Raw genomic sequence first — 20,103 nt, forward strand, 5'->3', positions numbered from 1 at the left:
CTGGAAGGAAATGGGAAGGAAAATGTGGAAAGCAAGGTAACTGAGTCACTAAGAAAGCTGCTAAGTGTGCCACCTAGGGAACACGGTGAGCAGTATCCCTCTAAGGATTGTATAGAATAAAAATGTGCCCATCTGATACCGAACATTGAAAATACTTGACAAAAATTTTGTCACACATATCTCCTCACACCAAGAAAATTTAGAATATGAACTATTCTCTTTAGATAAAAAATAACTAACCCACCTAAGGAGTTTCAAAGAAATATGAACATGGGAGAGTCAAGGTTTTCCAAATAATAAGGGATAAGAAGGACTGCTATAAGATTTAATTTCAAGTTCAGTCACCTCAGACAAAAGAACTTTTAGATTACCTTACATTCATAACATGTGACACAGACCAGGTAATTTCTTTCTGCAAACTTTACTGACATTGAAAATCAAAGGCAAAGGGCCTGATTCAGTTCTACATGATCTTTAAGTACTTGTGAACAGCAATTCTATGAGTTGCTTCCAGAACATCACATGGTTCTCGTCTCATATGTAGTTATAGTATAATGGATACCACAGCACTATTTTGACTCTTTTGTCGATAGGCTCTCTCTTGTTTCCTTACATCACATCTTGTAGTCTTCTGTGCTTTGAATGCCTTCAGATTTATTCTCCTCTTTGTGTATTCTTCCTCATCCTTGTCCATAACTGGCAATTCCATACTGAATGACTTACTTCATACATCTGCTGCTTTTTCTCAAGCAAAAGCGTCATTATGCTGCTGTTCATCACTGGAGAAATAACAGTATCGTGAACTGTAGCACCCAACATTGGCAACTTCTCCTCAAACACAGCCCTCAACATTCTGCTGTTGCCCGCTAAGAAGACGACTGCCCTTTGAACTGTACTAACAAACTTCTGGAACTTTTCTTCTACCATATATCTCATGCCCCTGCTGGTCCACTGTAACATTAAAATTTTCTGAAAAAGGGAAAAAGCCAATTATGTTTCATAAGCTTCAACAATTTTCTTGAATGATGAAAATAATGGTCATGATTTGATAAATATCGTCTCTTTGACCTTAAGGTAACACAGAAAGGCGATTAATTTTATTATACCAAAAAAGTATGCTTTATGTATGTGATTTTGGTGCCTGATAGCTGAGATTATTAAGGCAGAATTAGAGAGAACAGTGGATGACTTGTCATGAATATGGCGCGAAAACGCATTATAGGAAAGAAACTAAAAAACATCTTAGGTGCAGATGACGGTAATACAGGTTTCATACAATAATTCCTTTCTCCCTCCGTTGTTCCTCTTGCCTTCATTCGTAATTTGCCAAAGTGTATTTTGTTCTCGGATGAATCTCCTCACTGACACTCATTTCAAATAGAAGAAAATAAGACTTATGCATAAAAACAAAGTACTATAACCTGCCTGATATTCAAACTAAATAAAAACAAAGTACTATAACCTGCCTGATATTCAAACTAAATAAAAATAAAAGTAATATAATCTGCCTGATATTCAAACTAAATAAAAACAAAGTACTATAACCTGCCTGATATTCAAACTAAATAAAAACAAAGTACTATAACCTGCCTGAAATTCAAACTGAAATACAGAGTGCTCGTACTCTAGAGAGATGTGTCAGGGAAATTCAAGTAATTGCAATTGTGGATAAATGACAAGGAATAAAGATACATCTGGGGAGAAGTCTTTGCTCAAGAAAATATGTGCTTCATTTTTCCTCTTTCACTCCACTGCACTGCACTGGCTTCTCTCTTACATTCTTGGCCAGTTTTAGGCTGCCACTCTTCATGCTCAAGTAATCTAACCCCAGGAAAGGTGTTGCTACAGAGGGAAAGGTTTCTTTCGGTTCCATTATTTCCAGTTACGAGTATTTCCTAACTAATAACTTCTCTTTCTTTACGAAAAAAAGAGTCATGTCCTTTGTGGTTAAGCTCCATCCTTCTTTTTTTTTTTTTAATTCCGTTTTCCTTGCCCCCGTATTAAAAAGGGACATCAACAAAAAGTCATACCCTTTGAGGTTAAGCTCCACCCTTCTTTTTTTTATTCCCTTTTCCTCGGCTCTGTATTAAAAAGGGATATAAAACTGGCTGACCACTGGACTTTCGTTCTTTGGGAAAACAACATTGGAAATCTTTTCTGTTAACCAGGTGAAACATCTTATACAATCATATCTTTGCTTCATTTCAGTCTCCTTTGTCCTGAGAGAGAGAGAGAGAGAGAGAGAGAGAGAGAGAGAGAGAGAGAGAGAGAGAGAGAGAGAGACTATATCAATGTAATAATTTTAATGACGTGACTGATTCACATAAATTATTAATTGGAATATCCTGGGATATAGGCTACATCTAGTAAATATTAGAATGACATACGAAAATGAAGCACCATTTAATGAAGCAGATTATTCATATTTAAGACTTCTTTTATCCTCAAACCACTCCAAACTATTCTCAACCGAGATACATGGAAAAATCAAAATATCTTTACAGCTGGTCGGCTGCTGTCACCTTCAGGGTAATAGTACGCCTTTCGGCTTAAACCAGCCTGCATCAGGTGAGATCACAACTAATCCAGGTTGGCAAATATATTTTTTTTTTTATAAAACAAGATTTTACAATGAGACAATCGCTGTTCTGTTAGGTTGTATATGACACACTGCAAATGCGCATGTGCGTACTCACACATGATGCTTCGATAAGTTGTATTCAGTTTAGCTGTCATTCGGTCATTGTTTCGTTATGTGTTGAAACCTTTGGTAGTTATACAGGTCTAGCCAAAGCTAAGAAAAGACTTATTTCTTCTCTTGAGGTGTGTTATATTATGATTTCGAATGTCAGAAATGGTGCCATGTATTTCTATCATATATTCTTATGTTTTGTGTATTGTCTGTTTTATGCAAAATATCTGAAACGAGCTACGATTCTGTATACTAGTATTTCACCTGTTGTATCTACCTTCAGTTTGAATTTTGTCTGTAAGTTGTGACAATTATGAATTTACATTGGACATAATGTCTGCAGCAGCAGTGAGGTAACCAATTCCTGAAGCTGAAGAGAAACTGTTTTTCATCTCCCGTCGGTTATCATTACAGCTGGTTATATTCAGATCTGTATATCATATCCATAGTTATGGAGACGTAACAGAAAGTCAACGACTGATCAAGAAACGAATTCAGCAGCAGATATTAGAAGCAGGACTTGGCTGAGCTACGCGGAGTTACGCGAGAGGAATCACAAGGTTACTCCACGGTTCTGAATCTTGGAGCAACTAAGTGTCCTAAATCGCTGCAGATTCTGCCAATGTAGCAACTCGGAAAAATGGATTCTTCCCCTTTCCTTCGAAAATTCTCCTTCGAAAATTCTCCGGAGGTCAATGGGATAACCAAAATGGATCCTTTCGTTCGGATATTACCTGAAGGTCAGTGATGTAAAAAAATGGAGCCCTTCCTTCGAATAGTACCAGAATCTTGAAAGTAAGAAACTGTGTTAAATGCCCTACAAAGCTACAATCCGATAACTGCATATTTGGGACCTTTATGACAAAGTGTAGGCTACCAAATTCTACAAAACGAACTAATTCAGCAGCAGATTCAGGTACAGGCATTCACCAAGGTATGCCAAAGTCAATTTAAGGGAGAAATAAGCCCACAATTACAATAAATACAAAGATCGTGAATTGTAATTTAAAATAAACTAATACACAGAACTGTAAAAAAAAACACTGAATAACGGTAAAGGTTATGCTTAATACAAAGCAGATGCTATGCAGACAAACATTATACTCCAGGGGTTCCCAACCTGGTGCTTGCGAGCACCTCTGAGCTCTCTGATGGTCTGTTAGTGCCCTCCTCAAGTTAAAATCGTGCTCGCGAGCATCAACTGTGCGTAAGCCCAACTGCCGAATTTAAAATACCCTTCCACCTTTTTCGTTTGGTATGTATAACACTGCTTGAGAGTTGCTTTGGCACACACTGATGAGGCAAATATAGAAAACTGGCCAAAGCAGTTCAGCATCAGGGTTGTCACTGAATCCACAAAGTAGCGGAGAGGTGGGCTTGTTTTATTTTTCTTTTTTAATGTCCAGGATTTGAAATAATTAGCTTGTGTATCAGTATTCAGGGAATAGTTCTTCCTATCAATTTTGTGTGTTTTCTTTCTTTCTTTGTAGTTTTCCACGTATATCGCAACATGATTAATGTAATGAGGAATATAATTGATAATAAGCAAACGTATGTTTTAGTTTGTTACTGAACAATAAAACTCATTTGGTTACATTTTTAGATATCAGAGGTAAACATATTACCTGTGAATCACTGTGCTGCTCAAGTACTATAATACCTATGACAGTTATGTAAAATGTGCCTGATTGGTGAATGACAGTAACTTTGAATAATCATCCAAGCATTAAAATTTCATTTTTGAATCTTCAATGAAAGAAATTAAAAATTTTTGTTACCTTTAAATAAGCGAAGACCAAGTCTTTCACTTACTAATAATTGGACTGCTTCTTAATTCCCAAAATCGCATTTTTAGGAGTAAAATGCATTTTTCCTAACATACAAACCCGAAGTCCTTTACATATGGGGATACTTTTGGCGTAGCTGAACAGGCCACTAACGACTTACAAGGCATGAGTTGGTATTACTACCAGCTGGGCATGTGGTTAGTAACAGTGGGAAACCCATGGTACCAACCGCCCAGATTCACGCATTCACTTTACATTCTGGCCTAGGGCAGATTGTGGGGCGGCTGAGGTGGGTAACCTGAAAAGAAACCTCGGGTTTGTATGTTAGGAAAAATGCATTTTACTCTTAAAAATGCGATCTGTTCCTACACAAATACAAACCCTTGGTCCTTTATAATGGGGACTCAAGATTCAGTGGGAGGAATCTGAGTGGAGGTCTCTGAATGAATGGAAGTTCAACACACCTCGTGTTCACCTGGGGTAAGAGCCAGGAGGACATGGCCACTGGACCGTGAGCACAGTTGTGAGAACTCTTGTGATACGGACCAGTCTACTAGACTGTCCTAGCGGTGATGAGGTTATGGTATGTAAACGATCACACAGTGAGGTGAAAGCCATAGACAATCCTTCCCAGCCACATTAGGGGTGATTGGGAAACGTCGAGGACTAAGGACCAACATAAGGAATGGGTTTGGTAATTAGCCCGCAACCCCTTCCCCGCCTTGCAGGGGAAAGAGGGGACATTACATCTAATGTGTACCTGAAAGGCAACAAAGATAGGACACTCAAGTAATGAAACTCACCTGCGTCAGATGTCCGGTTCAGCTTGTACGGCCGAACTCTCTGCCCGAGGGAAAGGGTAGGATGACAGAGAGGGAAGAGAGAGCCAGTCAGTCACTCACCTTTCACGCCCAATCATGCACGTACAAAGACGAGACGCAACTCTGTCCTATACGGGAGCTGAGTAAGTTACACAACTTGTTGAGCAGCCACCACTGGTCCCAAGGAGAAGGTATCTAAGGACCGATGGGTAATGTCCCTTAGGTAAAAAGAGGTGAATGTGGTCTGGCATGACCACTCCCTCGCCTTCAGTACCTGCTGAACCGACAGGTTCTTCTTGAATGCTAAAGAGGGCGTAATTCCCCTGATTTCGTGAGCACAGGGGTGCAGAGGGCTGGTGACATCCTCGCCAGCCTTTGTATATGCTTTCGTGATAACCTCACGAAGCCAGAAAGAGATCGTGTTCTTGGACACCTCCTTCTTGGGGGTCCCGGTGCTAACGAAGAGTCGCCGATGCTCAGGCCTGAGCGCCCGTATAGGACAGAGTCGTAACTCATCAGGGTCATTATCTACAAAGTCACTCAGGGATGGGATCGTGAATGACTCAAACTGAGCGTCAGGGACCGCTGGGTTTTGAGTTTTCGCTATGAACTCCGCGACAAAATTTGAGTGTTACTGAAGCCCACCCCCGAGTGTTTAACTGAAAAGGAAAGTCCCTGTAATTTGCTAATCCTCTTTGCTGATGCCAGGGCTAGAAGGAAGACGGCCTTGAGAGTCAGATCCCTGTCTGTGGCCTCTCATAGTGGCTCGTAAGGGGCACAAGTTAGGTTCCACAAAACGTGAGACACGTCCTACTCGGGGGGCCTGAGTTCCCTGGGTGGCTAAGACCGTTCGAAGCTCTTCATCAGCAAGGACATTTCCAGGGATGATGAAATATTGATGCCTTTCAGCTTCAGGACCAAGGCTAAGGCCGCCCTGTATCCTTTTAACGCTGAAATTGATAAGAGCTTCTCCCGACGAAGGAAGACGAGGAAATCCGCTACCTGCTGAAGAGTGGCTCCCACTGGAGAGTAATCCTGTCTACGGCACCAACCACAGAAGACAGCCCACTTACCCTGGTAAACTGCTGCGGAGGACTTCCTGAGGTATCCTGCCATCTCTGTCGTTGCCCGGCGAGAAAAGCCTCTTGCTCACAAGAAATGGTGGATAACCTCCAGGCGAGAAGAGACAGGGAGGCCATGGCGTGGTGGTACCGTTCTAAGTGGGGCTGACGAAGCAGGTTGTGCCATAGGGGAAGTTCTCTCTGAACGTCTGAGAGCAGAGCCAGCAGGTCTGGATACCAAGCGGCTCCCGGACGCTTGGGGGCCACCAGGATCATTTGAAGGTTCGTCGACACCAGAACCTGACTGAGAACTGGGTGACAGAATGGGGGAAAGGCATACACTTGGTGGTTGTCCCATGAGTGTTGGAAGGCGTCTTCTGCAGCTGCCCATGGGTCCGGCATGACAGAAAAGAAGGTCGGAAGCTTTCTGTTGTACCGGGTGGCGAACAGGTCAACTACTGGATGCCCCCGCAGGTCGAAGAGCTTGTCCACCACGCTCTGATGGAGGGACCACTCGCACCCCACTACCTGATCCCGACGGCTGAGCGTGTCCATCAGGACATTCCTCTTGCCTGGAATGTACCTGGCCGACAGCTCCACAGAGTGGGCAACTGCCCATTGGTGCACCTGCAATGTCAACTCGTGAAGAGCTCGGGAGACGGTCGTGTTGTCGCTCATCAATGCTACCGAGTGTCCTAACAAACGGTCTTGGAAGCACTGAAGAACTAAGAACACTGCCTTCATTTCCAAGACATTGATGTGAAGGTGCCAGTTGTGTTGGTTCCCCACACCTGAAGTCAGCAACTCCTGCAGGTGTGCGCCCCAGCCCTCCTTCGATGCGACTGAAAAAAGCAGCAGGTCCGGGGGGGCGAGAAGACAGAGGTGTCCCTATGCAAAGGTTCCTGTCATCCAACCACAAGGCGAGATCGTCCCTCATCACCTGAGAGATGGGGATGAGAATGGACTGGGGTTCCCGAGACTGATCCCACAAGTCCCTCTGTCTCCACTGGAGAGACCGAAGGTGGAGTCGCCTGTGCAGAATGAGTTTCTCCAATGACGACAGGTGGCCGATCACGACTTGCCACTGTACAGCAGGCTGGTCATGTTGTGTCAGGAACTGCCTCGCTACCTTCCTGAACATGCTGATCTGAGCCTGAGAAGGAAAGACTCTGCTTGCTGCCGTGTCGATCAGCATGCCCAGGTACTGAGTCCTCTTTCTGGGAGTGAGATCCGACTTCCGAAAGTTGATCACGACACCCAGTTCGTGACACAACTAGAGGAGACGTTCCCTGTCCTGTAGCAACTGCAAGCAGGAGCTTGCAAGGATTAGCCAATCATCGAGATACCTCAGTAGACGTATCCCGTGCGAATGAGCTTAAACTGAAATGAGAGTGAACACTCTTGTGAACACCTGCGGAGCGGTCGACAGACCGAAACAGAGAACCTTGAGGACAAAGCGAAGTTTCCGACAAGACAACGGATGAACTGGTACTTGGAAGTATGCGTCCATCAAGTCAACCGTCAGCATGAAGTCGTTCTCCCTGACGGCCGACAGTACCGTGCGTACCATCTCCACTGTGAACCGTGTCTGGTGAATGAAATGATTCTGGGGAGAGAGGTCGATCACTGGTCTCCAGCCGCAGGAGGCCTTCTCCACGAGAAAAATTCTGCTGTAGAAGCCCAGGGACTGATCCTCGACGGCTTCGATGGCGCCCTTGCTCAACATTGTTTCAACCTCCTGAAGAAGGGCCTGTTTCTTCAGGGGGTCTTGGAGATAAGATGGGAACTGGACCGGAGTGTCAATGAGGGGAGGCGGTGACACGAAGGGTAGAAAATATCCCTCCTGAAGGACATCCACTACCCAGGTCTCTGCTCCATATAGCTGCCACATTGCCCAATGGCTGGAAAAGCATCCCCCACCGACGGCAGCATCTGAGGGGGCCTCGCCATCCCTAGTGAGCTCCTCCCCTCTTCTTCTTGCCCTTACCTTTCCTCTTGGGGGGGGGGGACAGGTTGGCGAAAGGGACCCTATGGTTCCTTATGTGGAGGCGAAGAAGAAGAGGGATGGACTTTACCCCGAATGGCTGTCGAAGCACCAGACTTCTTCAGGGCTGGGGTGGTAGCCTGGTTCAGGGACCGGGCCGTAGGACGAGAGGGTTGCGCAACCCCTTTCGTCGCTGCCTGGGGGACAGGATGGTCGCGTTCGTCGGCCTTTCTCTTGACCACTGCAGCGTCCACCTCCCCCTTGGGGAAGAGGGAGGTGGAGTCCAGAATAGGTCCATTACGCAGAGACACTGCAGCCTCCATACCTAGTGACCTGACAATCCGAGATAGCACCGCATCCCTTCTCTTCAGCACCAGGTTGGCCCAGAGGTTTGCCGCCTGGTGGCTTATAAAGGAAATAGCCTTAACCCAGGCTGGCAAAGACTCCTGAAGGTCAGATCCTCGCTCTGGGTAGACGGGGCCACGATTCTTGACAACGTGAAGGCCCAGTTGTCGAGCCAAGAGATCGCCTGGAAGGCACATGGAGCTGTACCCTCCAAAGCCCTCATCTCAGCTTGCAAGAAAAGCTCCTGCTCTCCCAGCAGCTGAGCTGAAGTGGCACCAGGCGCTAACCGAGTCAACCCTGGTTCCACGACCTTCTGCTGCAGTACACCTTCTGACGGAACTAGTACTTCTTCTGTCTTGGTAGAGGGGGAGGTTACAGATTGGTAGCTCGAGCCGAGTGAAGCGACGACGACGGTCCGGCGACTAAGTCGACGACAGTCCGGAGACTAAGTCGTTCACCTGGCTGAGAACGCTGTCTGCTAAGGGAGACCACAGTAGACCAAGAGAGGGTTTGGGCTCCCTCCTGGAGGCGTAGGACTCCTCTAGTCTGGATGACCGTTCATCCAAAGGGGCTGGAAGCGGTTCCTCCAAGCCGTTGTGCTGATGGATCAGCACAACAAATTCTACAAACACCCTCTGCATTTCCGGTGTGTCCAGGTCTCTCGGAAGAGGACCCTCCAAGATACGGTCATCCGGGAAAGCCCCACCTGCAGGAGAGCCCAAGACAGACCCCGTCTCTCTGCCTTGCATGACAGCAGTGTATGACCTCTCGCTTGCCTGGAGCGAGGGAGGGCGGGACGCTCCCGAAGCCAAATGCCTGAGGGCCTTAGCCCTGGCAATCCTACCGACCCCGTTTCCTCCCGGAGAATTCTGAGGAAGTTGAGGGGGTGGGAGAGACAGAGCCAACACTACCGCCGCGTCCGCTGGTATAGCCAGTGGAGGCGACAGACCCATCATGGTCCCCGACCCGTAATGGAGGATCGTGAGAGGGCCTAGACGGACTGGCTCGTCTGGACGAGCGACCGTCTTGACGATCAGGGGACAGTCTCTTCACAGCCGATCCACGCTCCGATGCTGGACGAGCCTCGACACTGGGGTGTGCAGAGGAGACCAGCGCAGGAGTGTGGACTGCCGAGTGGAGGCTGCTGTCCCTATTGTGCAGGTGTTCCGGCCTTCTTCAGTGTCGAAACAGACGATGAAGGCTGTGGGGATCCTTTCGTTCATATCCCCGACACCTTTGGGGACGGGACGTCCTTGGGCACCCTCCCCGCCGTACCCTTGTCCGATTTGGGCAAGGGCGACGGTTTGGGTGGGGGAGAAGCCCACAGGCTCTTCCCCTTCTCCCGTTCCGTGCCCGAACTCGTGACAGAGGTCGAGCCCGTGTGGTTTCCCAGAGGAGTTCATGCTTTCGGCGACACGCACTTGAGAAGCACTGAAACGGAACCAGTCCGGGAGGATGGAGCTCCCGAACCGTCCGAGGAGGGTACTGAGGTGCCCTTCTCGGCGAGAGAACCAGCAGTTCGTCCCCGAGGGTGGGGAGAGCACTGCCCTGGCAGAGCGAGTCTTCTAAGAAGGAGGAGGAGCTGCCCTCCCATTCCTAGCCCAATTGGACTTAGAAGAGGGAGGGGGAGAGGAGGACGAAGACGAAGATGAGGATGACGACGATGTGGAAGAAGAGGAAGAAGAAGATGGGGATGGTCGACGAGCATGCTTCTTCTTCTTATCAGAGATAAGACCGCATCCCCCAGCTTGCCGAAGACAGACCATATGGGGTTGATGGAAACTGGGGCAGGATTGGAAGCAGGAGCAACTGGTTGAGGCAAATCTAGCTGGGAGTGTCTGCTGTCGGGAACAATTGGTGAAACAGGGAATGTCGGACGGTCAGGGGTAGGCACAGGTAATGGTGGAAGCGAGGCAGGAGGTGTGAGAGTGTAGTTGGGAGGCGGCGGAGTGACCAAGCATACCGGGTCGACCAGCGTCGACACTGAGATGGCAGGGATAGGGACAGCACCATATGCATGATGCACTCCCACCGAAGTCACCACTCTCCTTGGCAACACAGCAGTAATGGTGGTGGTCGTGAGAGCATCCACCATGTGAGTAGTGGGGGGAGGGGGCAGTAACCCCGCCCATGCCACCGAGCTGATGTGCTCGAGAAGCGAGGACAAATCAGGATTGCCAACCATCCGGAGCGACTCCCACGCCTGACTCAAACCCAGCACAGATCCCAAACCTGAGGAAGAAGACAAAGGATGGCAGGGTTCCCCCCCCCTTCCAGGGATGAGGGACTCTGGGTGAGGGGGGTGGGAACTGAGAGGAGTGTAGGCTAGGTCGACCGATCTCGTCTCCTCTGTGACTGTGGATGCAGACACAGGGGACAGGGAGATGGATTCCATCACATGGGTCATCAACACTACAATCAGGGGGGTCCTTGCTCCCTTTACGACATTTTAAGCAAAGGGAGTGGGGGTCTGATCCCGCACTACAGTGGAAGGCGCCGCACTTTTTGTCCTTACCAGGACAAATTTGGCGCACTGGCTTATCCAAGTCATGGGTTTACAAAAGATCATCCAACTTACAACCCCACACAAATGCACAGGGGCACAAGCCAAAATGAAAACAGGAACAAACACACCATGTACAGGTTGAAGCTTTAGCATCCAGAGGTCACAGCAGAGAGCTGCAAAACATGTCCGCATCAGACAAGGCCGGAAGTAAAGTGGATGCGTGAATCTGGGCGGTTGGTACCGTGGGTTTCCCACTGTTACCAACCACATGCCCAGCTGGTAGTAATACAAACTCATGCCTTGTAAGTCTTCAGCGGCATATTCAGCTATGCCGAAAGTATCCCCTTATGTAAAGGACCAAGGGTTTCTATTTGTATAGGAACAACTATAAAATTATTGTGGTGCTCTCACAATTATCCAGAAAACAGGCGGGTGTTCATCAGCTTAAAAAGGTTGGGAACCCCTGCATATTCAATATATCACTTACTTCGAAGGTAATAGCCAATACATCACATAATACGTTTACTAGAAAATATAACAAGATACTGAGAAACAATGTTGATATCAAAACTACAGGTTTGGCAAATGTTCACATACAATATGGTCAACCACAGGCTAATGTTATTCCGACGTTAGCAGTAAGTAGTAATGATAATAGTACTTTGTATAGATTTGTTGAAGGATCTCAGATTCAATCAATAGATTAGTTATACGATAGAAAAACAAGAGCCAGTATAAGACGTGTCATTGGGGGTCATTTTATCTGAGAATAGGGAAGTTTTTGAAGATAAGGTTTAAAGCTAGCAAGCTAGCACTGTCAAACATGCAAGGAGCCTAATGTGCCAAAATAAATGTGGCAGCTCAGAGATTCTGGCCTCCCAAAACAGCAGTTGAAACTGAAATCAAAGATTAAAGGAGGGTGCAACTCTCAAGGATAATGGTAAGCGAGGTTGTATGGTGACTATAACGTAACCTTAAGCTCAACATCCATTGACAAATCCCAAGGGCATGTTAGCAGCTTTAGAAAATTGTAAAGTATTCCCCAAATTGGATTTACGGTAACTATGCCAGTAGTTGACCATGGAGATCCAGTCACAAGAATTTTGTCAAGTGGATATTTCTTTGATTATTTTCTTCTTCTCCAAGAGAACGCCGTTACAGTAATGCAGCAATCTGACTGGAGACCACCATGGATAAAGTATTTACTGGAATACCAAAGGTGTTCTGTTTAACTGACATAATCATATTCTGACAGTAGCATAAAATGCCAATGAACACAAGGAAGGGGGTATCAGGATTCACAAATTGCCATTAAGATTCAGGTTTTACATCTTTGGCATACTGAAGTTTTGTTATTGATGGCGGTGGAATTTGTAAAACAGATGGGAAGTTGCAGCAGTTCACCCGCTAAGATTCCAGTACTTCTCTGATTTAGTTGATTGTTTGGTGGTTTATATCTGAACCTGAACACTATACGACTATCTTACATGTACGAAGTAAAAATATTCAGTATTTCTATGGTAGGAAAAGGTTCAAATAGGTTACCTAATGGTTCACATAGGTATTTCTGATGATTTTTTATGTGAACTTGACAGAATTATCATTCTGCTGCTAAGTCCTCGTTTAGCCTAACTATTACAAACCCTCATCGCAAACAATGATGGGGAAATGCAACTGGGGAACCGCAGCTGATAGCTGGGGACTTGGGGGCCCACGCAAAGCCATCTGGTTAGGTTAGGAGGGTAAGGTTATTGTGCATCTATGATTTTTAGAATTTTAATTTTTCCAATCAGTAACCATCGGTTTCCTGCTGTGGTCCCCCTTTATTGCTAATCATAAAGGGTGCTCCAGTGGGCTAATTTGCACTGAAAATCACTCTTGAATGATCGAAATAATCACGATATTTGGCCTTATATATAAAGCCAAACACTGGATCATTCAGCACTGGATCACTGGAGTGGTTTGATAATAAGGTAAAGAGATCCAGAAAATGAGATGAAGTACAAAGATCTAGAAAGATAAATTAAGAAAATCCCACAGCTGCATTAAGAAGTAAAAGTTTGAGGAGTTGAACACAAGATAGAAGAAAGGATGCAGGAATGATGAATGTAAAGTAAAAGTCTAAGAAGTGGGTGTAGGTAGAGGGCAAAAGGCCGCTGAACAACCGAATTTCACGTTTTCCTCATCCAAGTATTATTCTACTTAATAACAACTGCACCTTTCAGTGACCATTCAGAAAGTTTAATATAAAATTATCTTTTTGATAAAGAACTGTCCGTAAACTCTAAACTTACTTCATTCAGACTTTCCACAAATTTCAACTCTTCTTCTTCTTCCATTATTACGCATGATGACAGTGCTCTGTTTATGTCAGTCAGGTTGGTCTCACGTCTCTCCGCCACCTGCATAAATCGTCAGATTAGACATGGTAGATTTTCTCTCTCTGATATGAACACTCCCTAAAACTGCAATATTTGAGATAATTAAGGTAACACTTACGTCTCTTGAGTTCCTTGACACTCTGAGCTTCATATATATATATTTTTTTTTTACATAGGATTACTATCGAAAACATTACAAAGTCATCTGTTGGATAATTTATACAAGAATTAGCACAATGACAATTAAATTTCTGCTACCGATAAGCTTCGTTGCACTATAAAAAAAAAAATCATTATCCATGGTACCCCTTTCTCCATTTCATCCCATGAATGAAATCACAAAAATATGGCAGCATTATCACTATTAGTCTTCATTCAACCATATATTCACATTTCGTAAACGCTGAAGTGGTATTGAAGCATGAGGTTTCGGAGAAAGACCATTTACACTGCAAGTATTCTTCTTCTTTACTCTAAAATCAATACATTACTTAGTAAAGGACAAATAGTTAGAATTATGAATGGCCGAAACCATACCAATGAAAAGTTATCTTAATTCACTCACCTGGGCTATTATTTTGGTGTGATTCTTATATCCATTTACTAACACTTTTTCTTTCATTAGTTCCTCCTTTCGTTTATAATTGCGTTTCTCCGTTTCGTCCAGTAACTGAGATGCCGAGACGAAATCCTCAGTTGGCTTCAAGTTGCTTTGCATCTCTTCCAGCTCAAGCTGTCTTCCTTTAGTCTCGGAGAGGACATCCTTCAGGGTCTTATTCACTTCTTGGATGTATTTGACCATATTTTCATTAGTTTTCTTGGTTTCCATCAAGTCTCTTGCAATTTCGTTATCTATCTTTCTATTTGAGACTACTAGTAATTTTTCTAGTTTTGAATTTCTTTCCAACAAGTTTTCAATATCGCAACAAGTTAGTTTGTTTTCACTACAAATTTTGTCAACGTCATTTTCAATACACTTGAACCACTCATCAAAAGCTCTTTTCTTCCTCATTTGAGGTAAAGGACGCTCATTGGCGTTTTCTAATTTGACATATTTCAGCATATCAAGCAAGGCGAAATTAGGGCTGAAGCTCTTTGTAGATGTACCACTGAAAGCCCTACGACAGAAGGGACAGGACTTTGAGCCTTTATCGATGAGGCCCTCGATGCAGGCCGCACAGAGAGAGTGGGAACAAGGAAGCAGCAGGGGACAACGCTCTTCTTCGTCTAGAAGTTCTTGGCAGATCCCACACTCCATTGGTGGATGAGAAGCCTGCCAAGGAAAGACCACTTTGAAATTTACTTGCAAAAGTATAGCCTATCTGTAATACCCAAACCTAAAACATGGAAATTAAAATAGCATTTGAACAATGAAAAGATGGTCTCTGATTTGATTTTATCCAACTTTTACCAATGTAGCAGAAAGGTGACGTTTTCACCTGTGATTTCAAGGAAACAGCTTTATGTAACACACGAGCTCCTACAAAAGGATTACGCATCTCACGACCTGGTGAAGAGAATTTGGCGATTTTTTGTTAAGGAACCCTACAATAATTCTGAGTTGATTTTTTCACAAACTTGAATCATCATTTAAAGGTCATCTAATGGACATGTACTCTGGCTTTCAAAACTATCCTTCTCTTACTTAATAAATAGCCTGGTAACACAACTGCAGACACACTGCACAACAAAATAAAACCGGACTTTTTGGCGGTTTCAGAGCTTCACAGCTGGCTAAATTTTTGGGAGACTTTGACGGAGGTTTGGTCAAGCAGTCGAAATACAGTCACTGCATCACGCACTGTGAATCACTTCAAAGTTGATGTTACAGATAGTACTATAACATGTTCGGATCTTTCGTAGATAGTGACCCCAAGGGTTTTCGGGGGTCGTTATCTAGCCTCCTTGTTATCTAGAACTGTTATTTTTGGGGGGTCATTATCTTATGATATTTACAGTCTTCTGATTGTGTTTTTTACGGTAACTCCCAATGGCCTTGTACTAAACACGCAGCAAAGGTTTAACGGTCACTATCTAGGAAAGTTCCAAATGTCCAAAGTTAATTTTTACCACAGTGTCTAGCTAAGTAATTCCAAGATATTAGTAATAGTTATAGTGGTGTCAATTTATGGAAACACAGCTACTGTACAAGGGGTGGCGAGATATTTCAAAATTAACGATCATGGTTATTAGTAGCAATCATGGTAACACCATCACTAAAGGGTCGTTTTCCAATAGGAACTAGACTGAATGTGAAAAAAACAAGCACACAGGTGTGAAAGAACATAAGATTTTTTCTTTTTTCATTTTAGGCTTTGCTAGTAAAATATACAATGGTGTTAGATTTGTTAAGCAGAGCATTTGTGCTCATGTTGTATTGATTTTGAGAGAGAGAGAGAGAGAGAGAGAGAGAGAGAGAGAGAGAGAGAGAGAGAGAGAGAGAGAGAGAGAGAGAGAGAGAGAGGTCTAAAATTATGCATTTATTGGCGTACACGGCATTTAGTATGACAGAACAGTGAATGACGGAAAAATGTCACTTTTAACAGATAAGCCACTAATGAAAAAGCGGGCCTGTGAGATGATAAGAATAAATAAGAAAACAGATAATGGAAAAATAAGAGAATGAATAATATGAATTCTTCAGTGAGATAATGAAACAGGTGAGATTCAAGGACCCTGAATCAAAGATTGTATGAGTATAAAAATAATACCGACTATTAAAACTGGGATATTGTTTTGGGTATGAAACTTCTACGGGCATTCGCGAGTGCACGCATTTTCGTCCAGAACCGAGAGGCGCCCTTCCCACCTTGACAAAAAGGTCCCCTTGGTATGTTACTCCATTCTTACGGCAGTAGAAGAATTCCCTAAGACTGGAAGTCATCCTTGCTTCGCGCTAAGAAGCCTAAATTAATTCAATAGGTACGTGTCTGTGAAAGTGTGGTTCGGCCAGCCAATTTTTCTTGTAATTCTCTCGATTCTTAAACTTAAGTCCCTTGTCTTATTTTTCGTCTGGCAATTTTCAGTGATTTACGTCTTGTGTGTCGAAATCCTAAACAGTGATTCATCAACTGGAATCCCTCCTTAGGCCTTCAGCCTTATAGAAAGTAACTCATTAGGCCGCGCATCACTGACTCTGGGGTATCCATACCCCGGGAACCAAATGCTGGGGGTATGGGACTCGAAATCTGGGTACTGGTATTTATTTAATGTATTAATTTATACTTGACATATTTGGAAGACATACTGGCAAATAATAGGATTGGTGATAATTATTTCGACAGTCAAGTGAAGGGGGTTATGGGACCATATTGGACCAATCCATTGGGAGTCTGGAATCATCGAAAGGTTAAGAAGCCCTGCTCTTTAGTGATCGTGTATTGTTCTCCCGATTGCCAAGAGGCGTTCAGAGTCTTGAGCGCTGCATATTCAGCCGTTTCCAAATCAAGAGCCCTGTCCTACGTGGAAAATCCTCCAGTTACTTGTAGACTTTAATTAACTACGGATAGAATTGTATGGCCCTCCTAAAATTCTGAATATTTCTGGGGGAGTACAAAACCTTTACGGAGGTACGGACAAGTACGGCATTAAAGGGAGAACAGCTGACCCAGTGGTTCAGGAGCGAGTAGCTGCCGCTAAGAAAGCCAGAGGAGAAGAAAGAGAGTACGAATTGCAGCTGGAACGGCTGAGACTAGACAGAAGGAGAAGCAGGCCGGTAAACAGCGACAGCATGAGCTAGCCTTGGAGCGAGAGAAAAAGGAACACGAAGAAAAGGAGCGACAGCATCGTGTTGTCCTTTCCAATGACTTCTCAGTAACGAAAAAGTTGACTCACCATTTTAGCTGAACACGTAAGGACTGAAGCGGTGACAGGATGACAGGACTCGGGATTTGGATCTTTACTCTCAGTTCTTCTGTTCCTGACTTGAAGATTTCGTCTTGAGGAAAACCCTGAAAAATTTATATTTACATGGAAGTGTATCCACTACTTAGTAACAAGATTAGTCTTCTGCCTCCACGTCCACTCTCTATCACTCTGTGTTCGCACTATATACACTATATATATATATATATATATATATATATATATATATATATATATATATATATATATATATATATATATATATATATATATATATATATACACTCCACTCTCTATCACACTGTGTTCAACTATATATTATATATATATATATATATATATATATATATATATATATATATATATATATATATATATATAAAGCACACACTATATATATATATATATATATATATATATATATATATATATATATATATATATATATATAATCTGTGGTTTATTCTGTACTAGGAATTTCTTCCCAATAAACGTGTGCACAATGCAATACTACTACTAATCATTCGGCCAGCCCTAGGAGAGCTGTTTACCAGATATACTTAACTACTAATTATTATTATCCCTGAAAACTGACACAATTTTCATTCTGCCTTCTCGCACTTTCACCGGTCTGTCGAATAAACATTATAGTGTTGTACAATCTAGGCACAATCTATACATCTTATCATCCAGTCCCTCATTATCTTAGAAGTGGTTCTTCATTGTGATATTGATTAGTTAACTACCATCACAATACAATTTGGCGTCAACTGCTATTGTCGCTGACGCCGAAACTTAATTAATTACCAATGTTATTCACAATGGACAACCGCCTGGTAGAAATTATCTCGTAACATTCTGATAGCTATTGAAAAAAATATATATATATATAGGCTATATATATATATATATATATATATATATATATATATATATATATATATATATATATATATATATATATATATATATATATATAATGTAAAATGAGCTGATGTCGAAAGTTGGCAACTGCATTAGCATTAGTTTATGACTATAGCATAATATTTTGCTTGATAAAACGTCAGGAAAACATAACTTCCAGTAGAAATTAAAATACATTAATGGTATTCTGGTGTATGAAAGGTAAAACTTGCACCAAATGATGCAACCACTAACACGCCCCCGAATGACGTGGCCCATGCTTCGTCGTGTAGTAAAAAGCTCTCAGTATCTTTTTAACGATCACGTTACACCACTTTTATACAATTCTTTTACTGTAAAAGACACCCAAAATGAATAACCTACAGATTCTCTGTTTAATATCGGGTAAAAATGCCTTAGCACTCACACACTCGATAAACAAAACTATGTTTTCTAATTTTTCTAACTTGCAGCACCGTCCTTGTAGCACCAAGCCGAGACTGCAGTCGCGGGAGACGAAGCAACTCTATCGGCATGAGAGTTGCCGGTTGCTAATTTTGTAACTGCGAAAAGAATTCGTCACTTTATCAGCAGCTTGTAACAGCATCTAATATTTTTCGTCTTATGTCAGATGTTAACACCAATTGTAACAAGAAAAGGGATAAATATCTCAAGTTCCAGAGAATCGAGTAATACGTTCTCGTAGACAAATGCTGTCACGCTTCATTCCTGAATTGATCAAGTTCGCTCTTTATGTGAGTTGGTATTACGAGTCTAGCGCGCCCAAAATGGATACGAAAGTATCATTTGGATACGTTGTGAAGTAAGGCATGCGTTTTTACGACTCTGGCCAAAACAATACAAATTCTAGAAATTGGCAAAAAATGTGGATAGTATTACTGGGATTCTTCCGGAAAATGGATACCTTTTCTGTCTTGCGTTTTCCATATTTTATTTAACCTTCATTTGCTTTGTTATTGAATTTACCAGGTTTTGACCCACTATTCACGATCTCTTAAAATATTGCCCTTTCCTGACATGAATTGTACCCAAGATCTATTAACGAATGTAAAACGGGAACAGACGATATCGACCCTATTAACTCACGCCAAGGGGTCATGTTTGCTTGTTATAAATTCCCTTGGCTGCCAGGCGACAGAAGGTGAAACCTGTTCGGTGCATGTATGTATCACGCTCGAGATGAGCAATCGTTCGATACAGACACGTCACTGGTTATGTTTTTTTTTCTTTATATATATATCAGGGATCTTTCAAGATAGTGACACCCAACAAAGTTCGGGCACTAGCGGATAAAGGGAGGGGACGTCCACCGGGCCACTTGCCCCTCCCATGAAAAATAATGACAAAATAATAATATTGAAGATTTAGGTAATAAAATAACATAAATGAGAACTATAAAAATGGGAAAAATAAAAAAAAATCTATTAGAGAAAAATATTAATAAAATTATGAGAAAAAATAATCTTATTGATAACAATAATACGTACGCACACACATGGATATACTGTACATGTATGTGTATATATACATATATATTTATATATATATATGTATGTATAATATGAAAATTGGGCCTCATGAAATATTTCTGGATCCGCTAGTGGTCTAGCGCTCGTTAAATACGACTGATATTTCTTGGGGTTCATTATCTTTATTATAGTTAGTCTTTTTTTTTTTTTTTTTTTTTTTTTTACGGTAATCCCAACAGGCTCGTACTAAACACGCCGCAAAAGTGTTG

At 42.9% G+C, this 20,103-nt stretch overlaps 1 protein-coding gene across 3 annotated transcripts; it reads right to left on the bottom strand.

Moving 5' to 3' along the window:
* Nucleotides 1-308: 308 nt before the first annotated feature.
* On the bottom strand, nt 309-18,902 carry LOC136836420 (E3 ubiquitin-protein ligase trim-21-like). Of its 3 annotated transcripts, none has more exons than XM_067100639.1 (5): nt 18,772-18,902; nt 17,412-17,527; nt 14,143-14,850; nt 13,491-13,598; nt 309-969 (listed from the first exon to the last, which is right to left on the bottom strand). In XM_067100639.1, exons 1-5 carry the CDS (start codon nt 18,878-18,880, stop codon nt 655-657), a joined length of 1,356 nt encoding a protein of 451 aa, XP_066956740.1. In that variant the 5' UTR covers nt 18,881-18,902; the 3' UTR covers nt 309-654. The 3 variants fall into 3 exon arrangements, with proteins under 3 accessions (XP_066956740.1, XP_066956741.1, XP_066956742.1); XM_067100640.1 differs by lacking the exon at nt 18,772-18,902 and adding an exon at nt 18,037-18,105; XM_067100641.1 differs by lacking the exons at nt 17,412-17,527; nt 18,772-18,902 and adding an exon at nt 15,223-15,418.
* Between the last annotated feature and the right edge of the window lie 1,201 nt (nt 18,903-20,103).

Source organism: Macrobrachium rosenbergii, chromosome 56 (genome assembly GCF_040412425.1).
Source record: "Macrobrachium rosenbergii isolate ZJJX-2024 chromosome 56, ASM4041242v1, whole genome shotgun sequence".
NCBI classification, from domain to species: Eukaryota; Metazoa; Arthropoda; class Malacostraca; order Decapoda; family Palaemonidae; genus Macrobrachium; species Macrobrachium rosenbergii.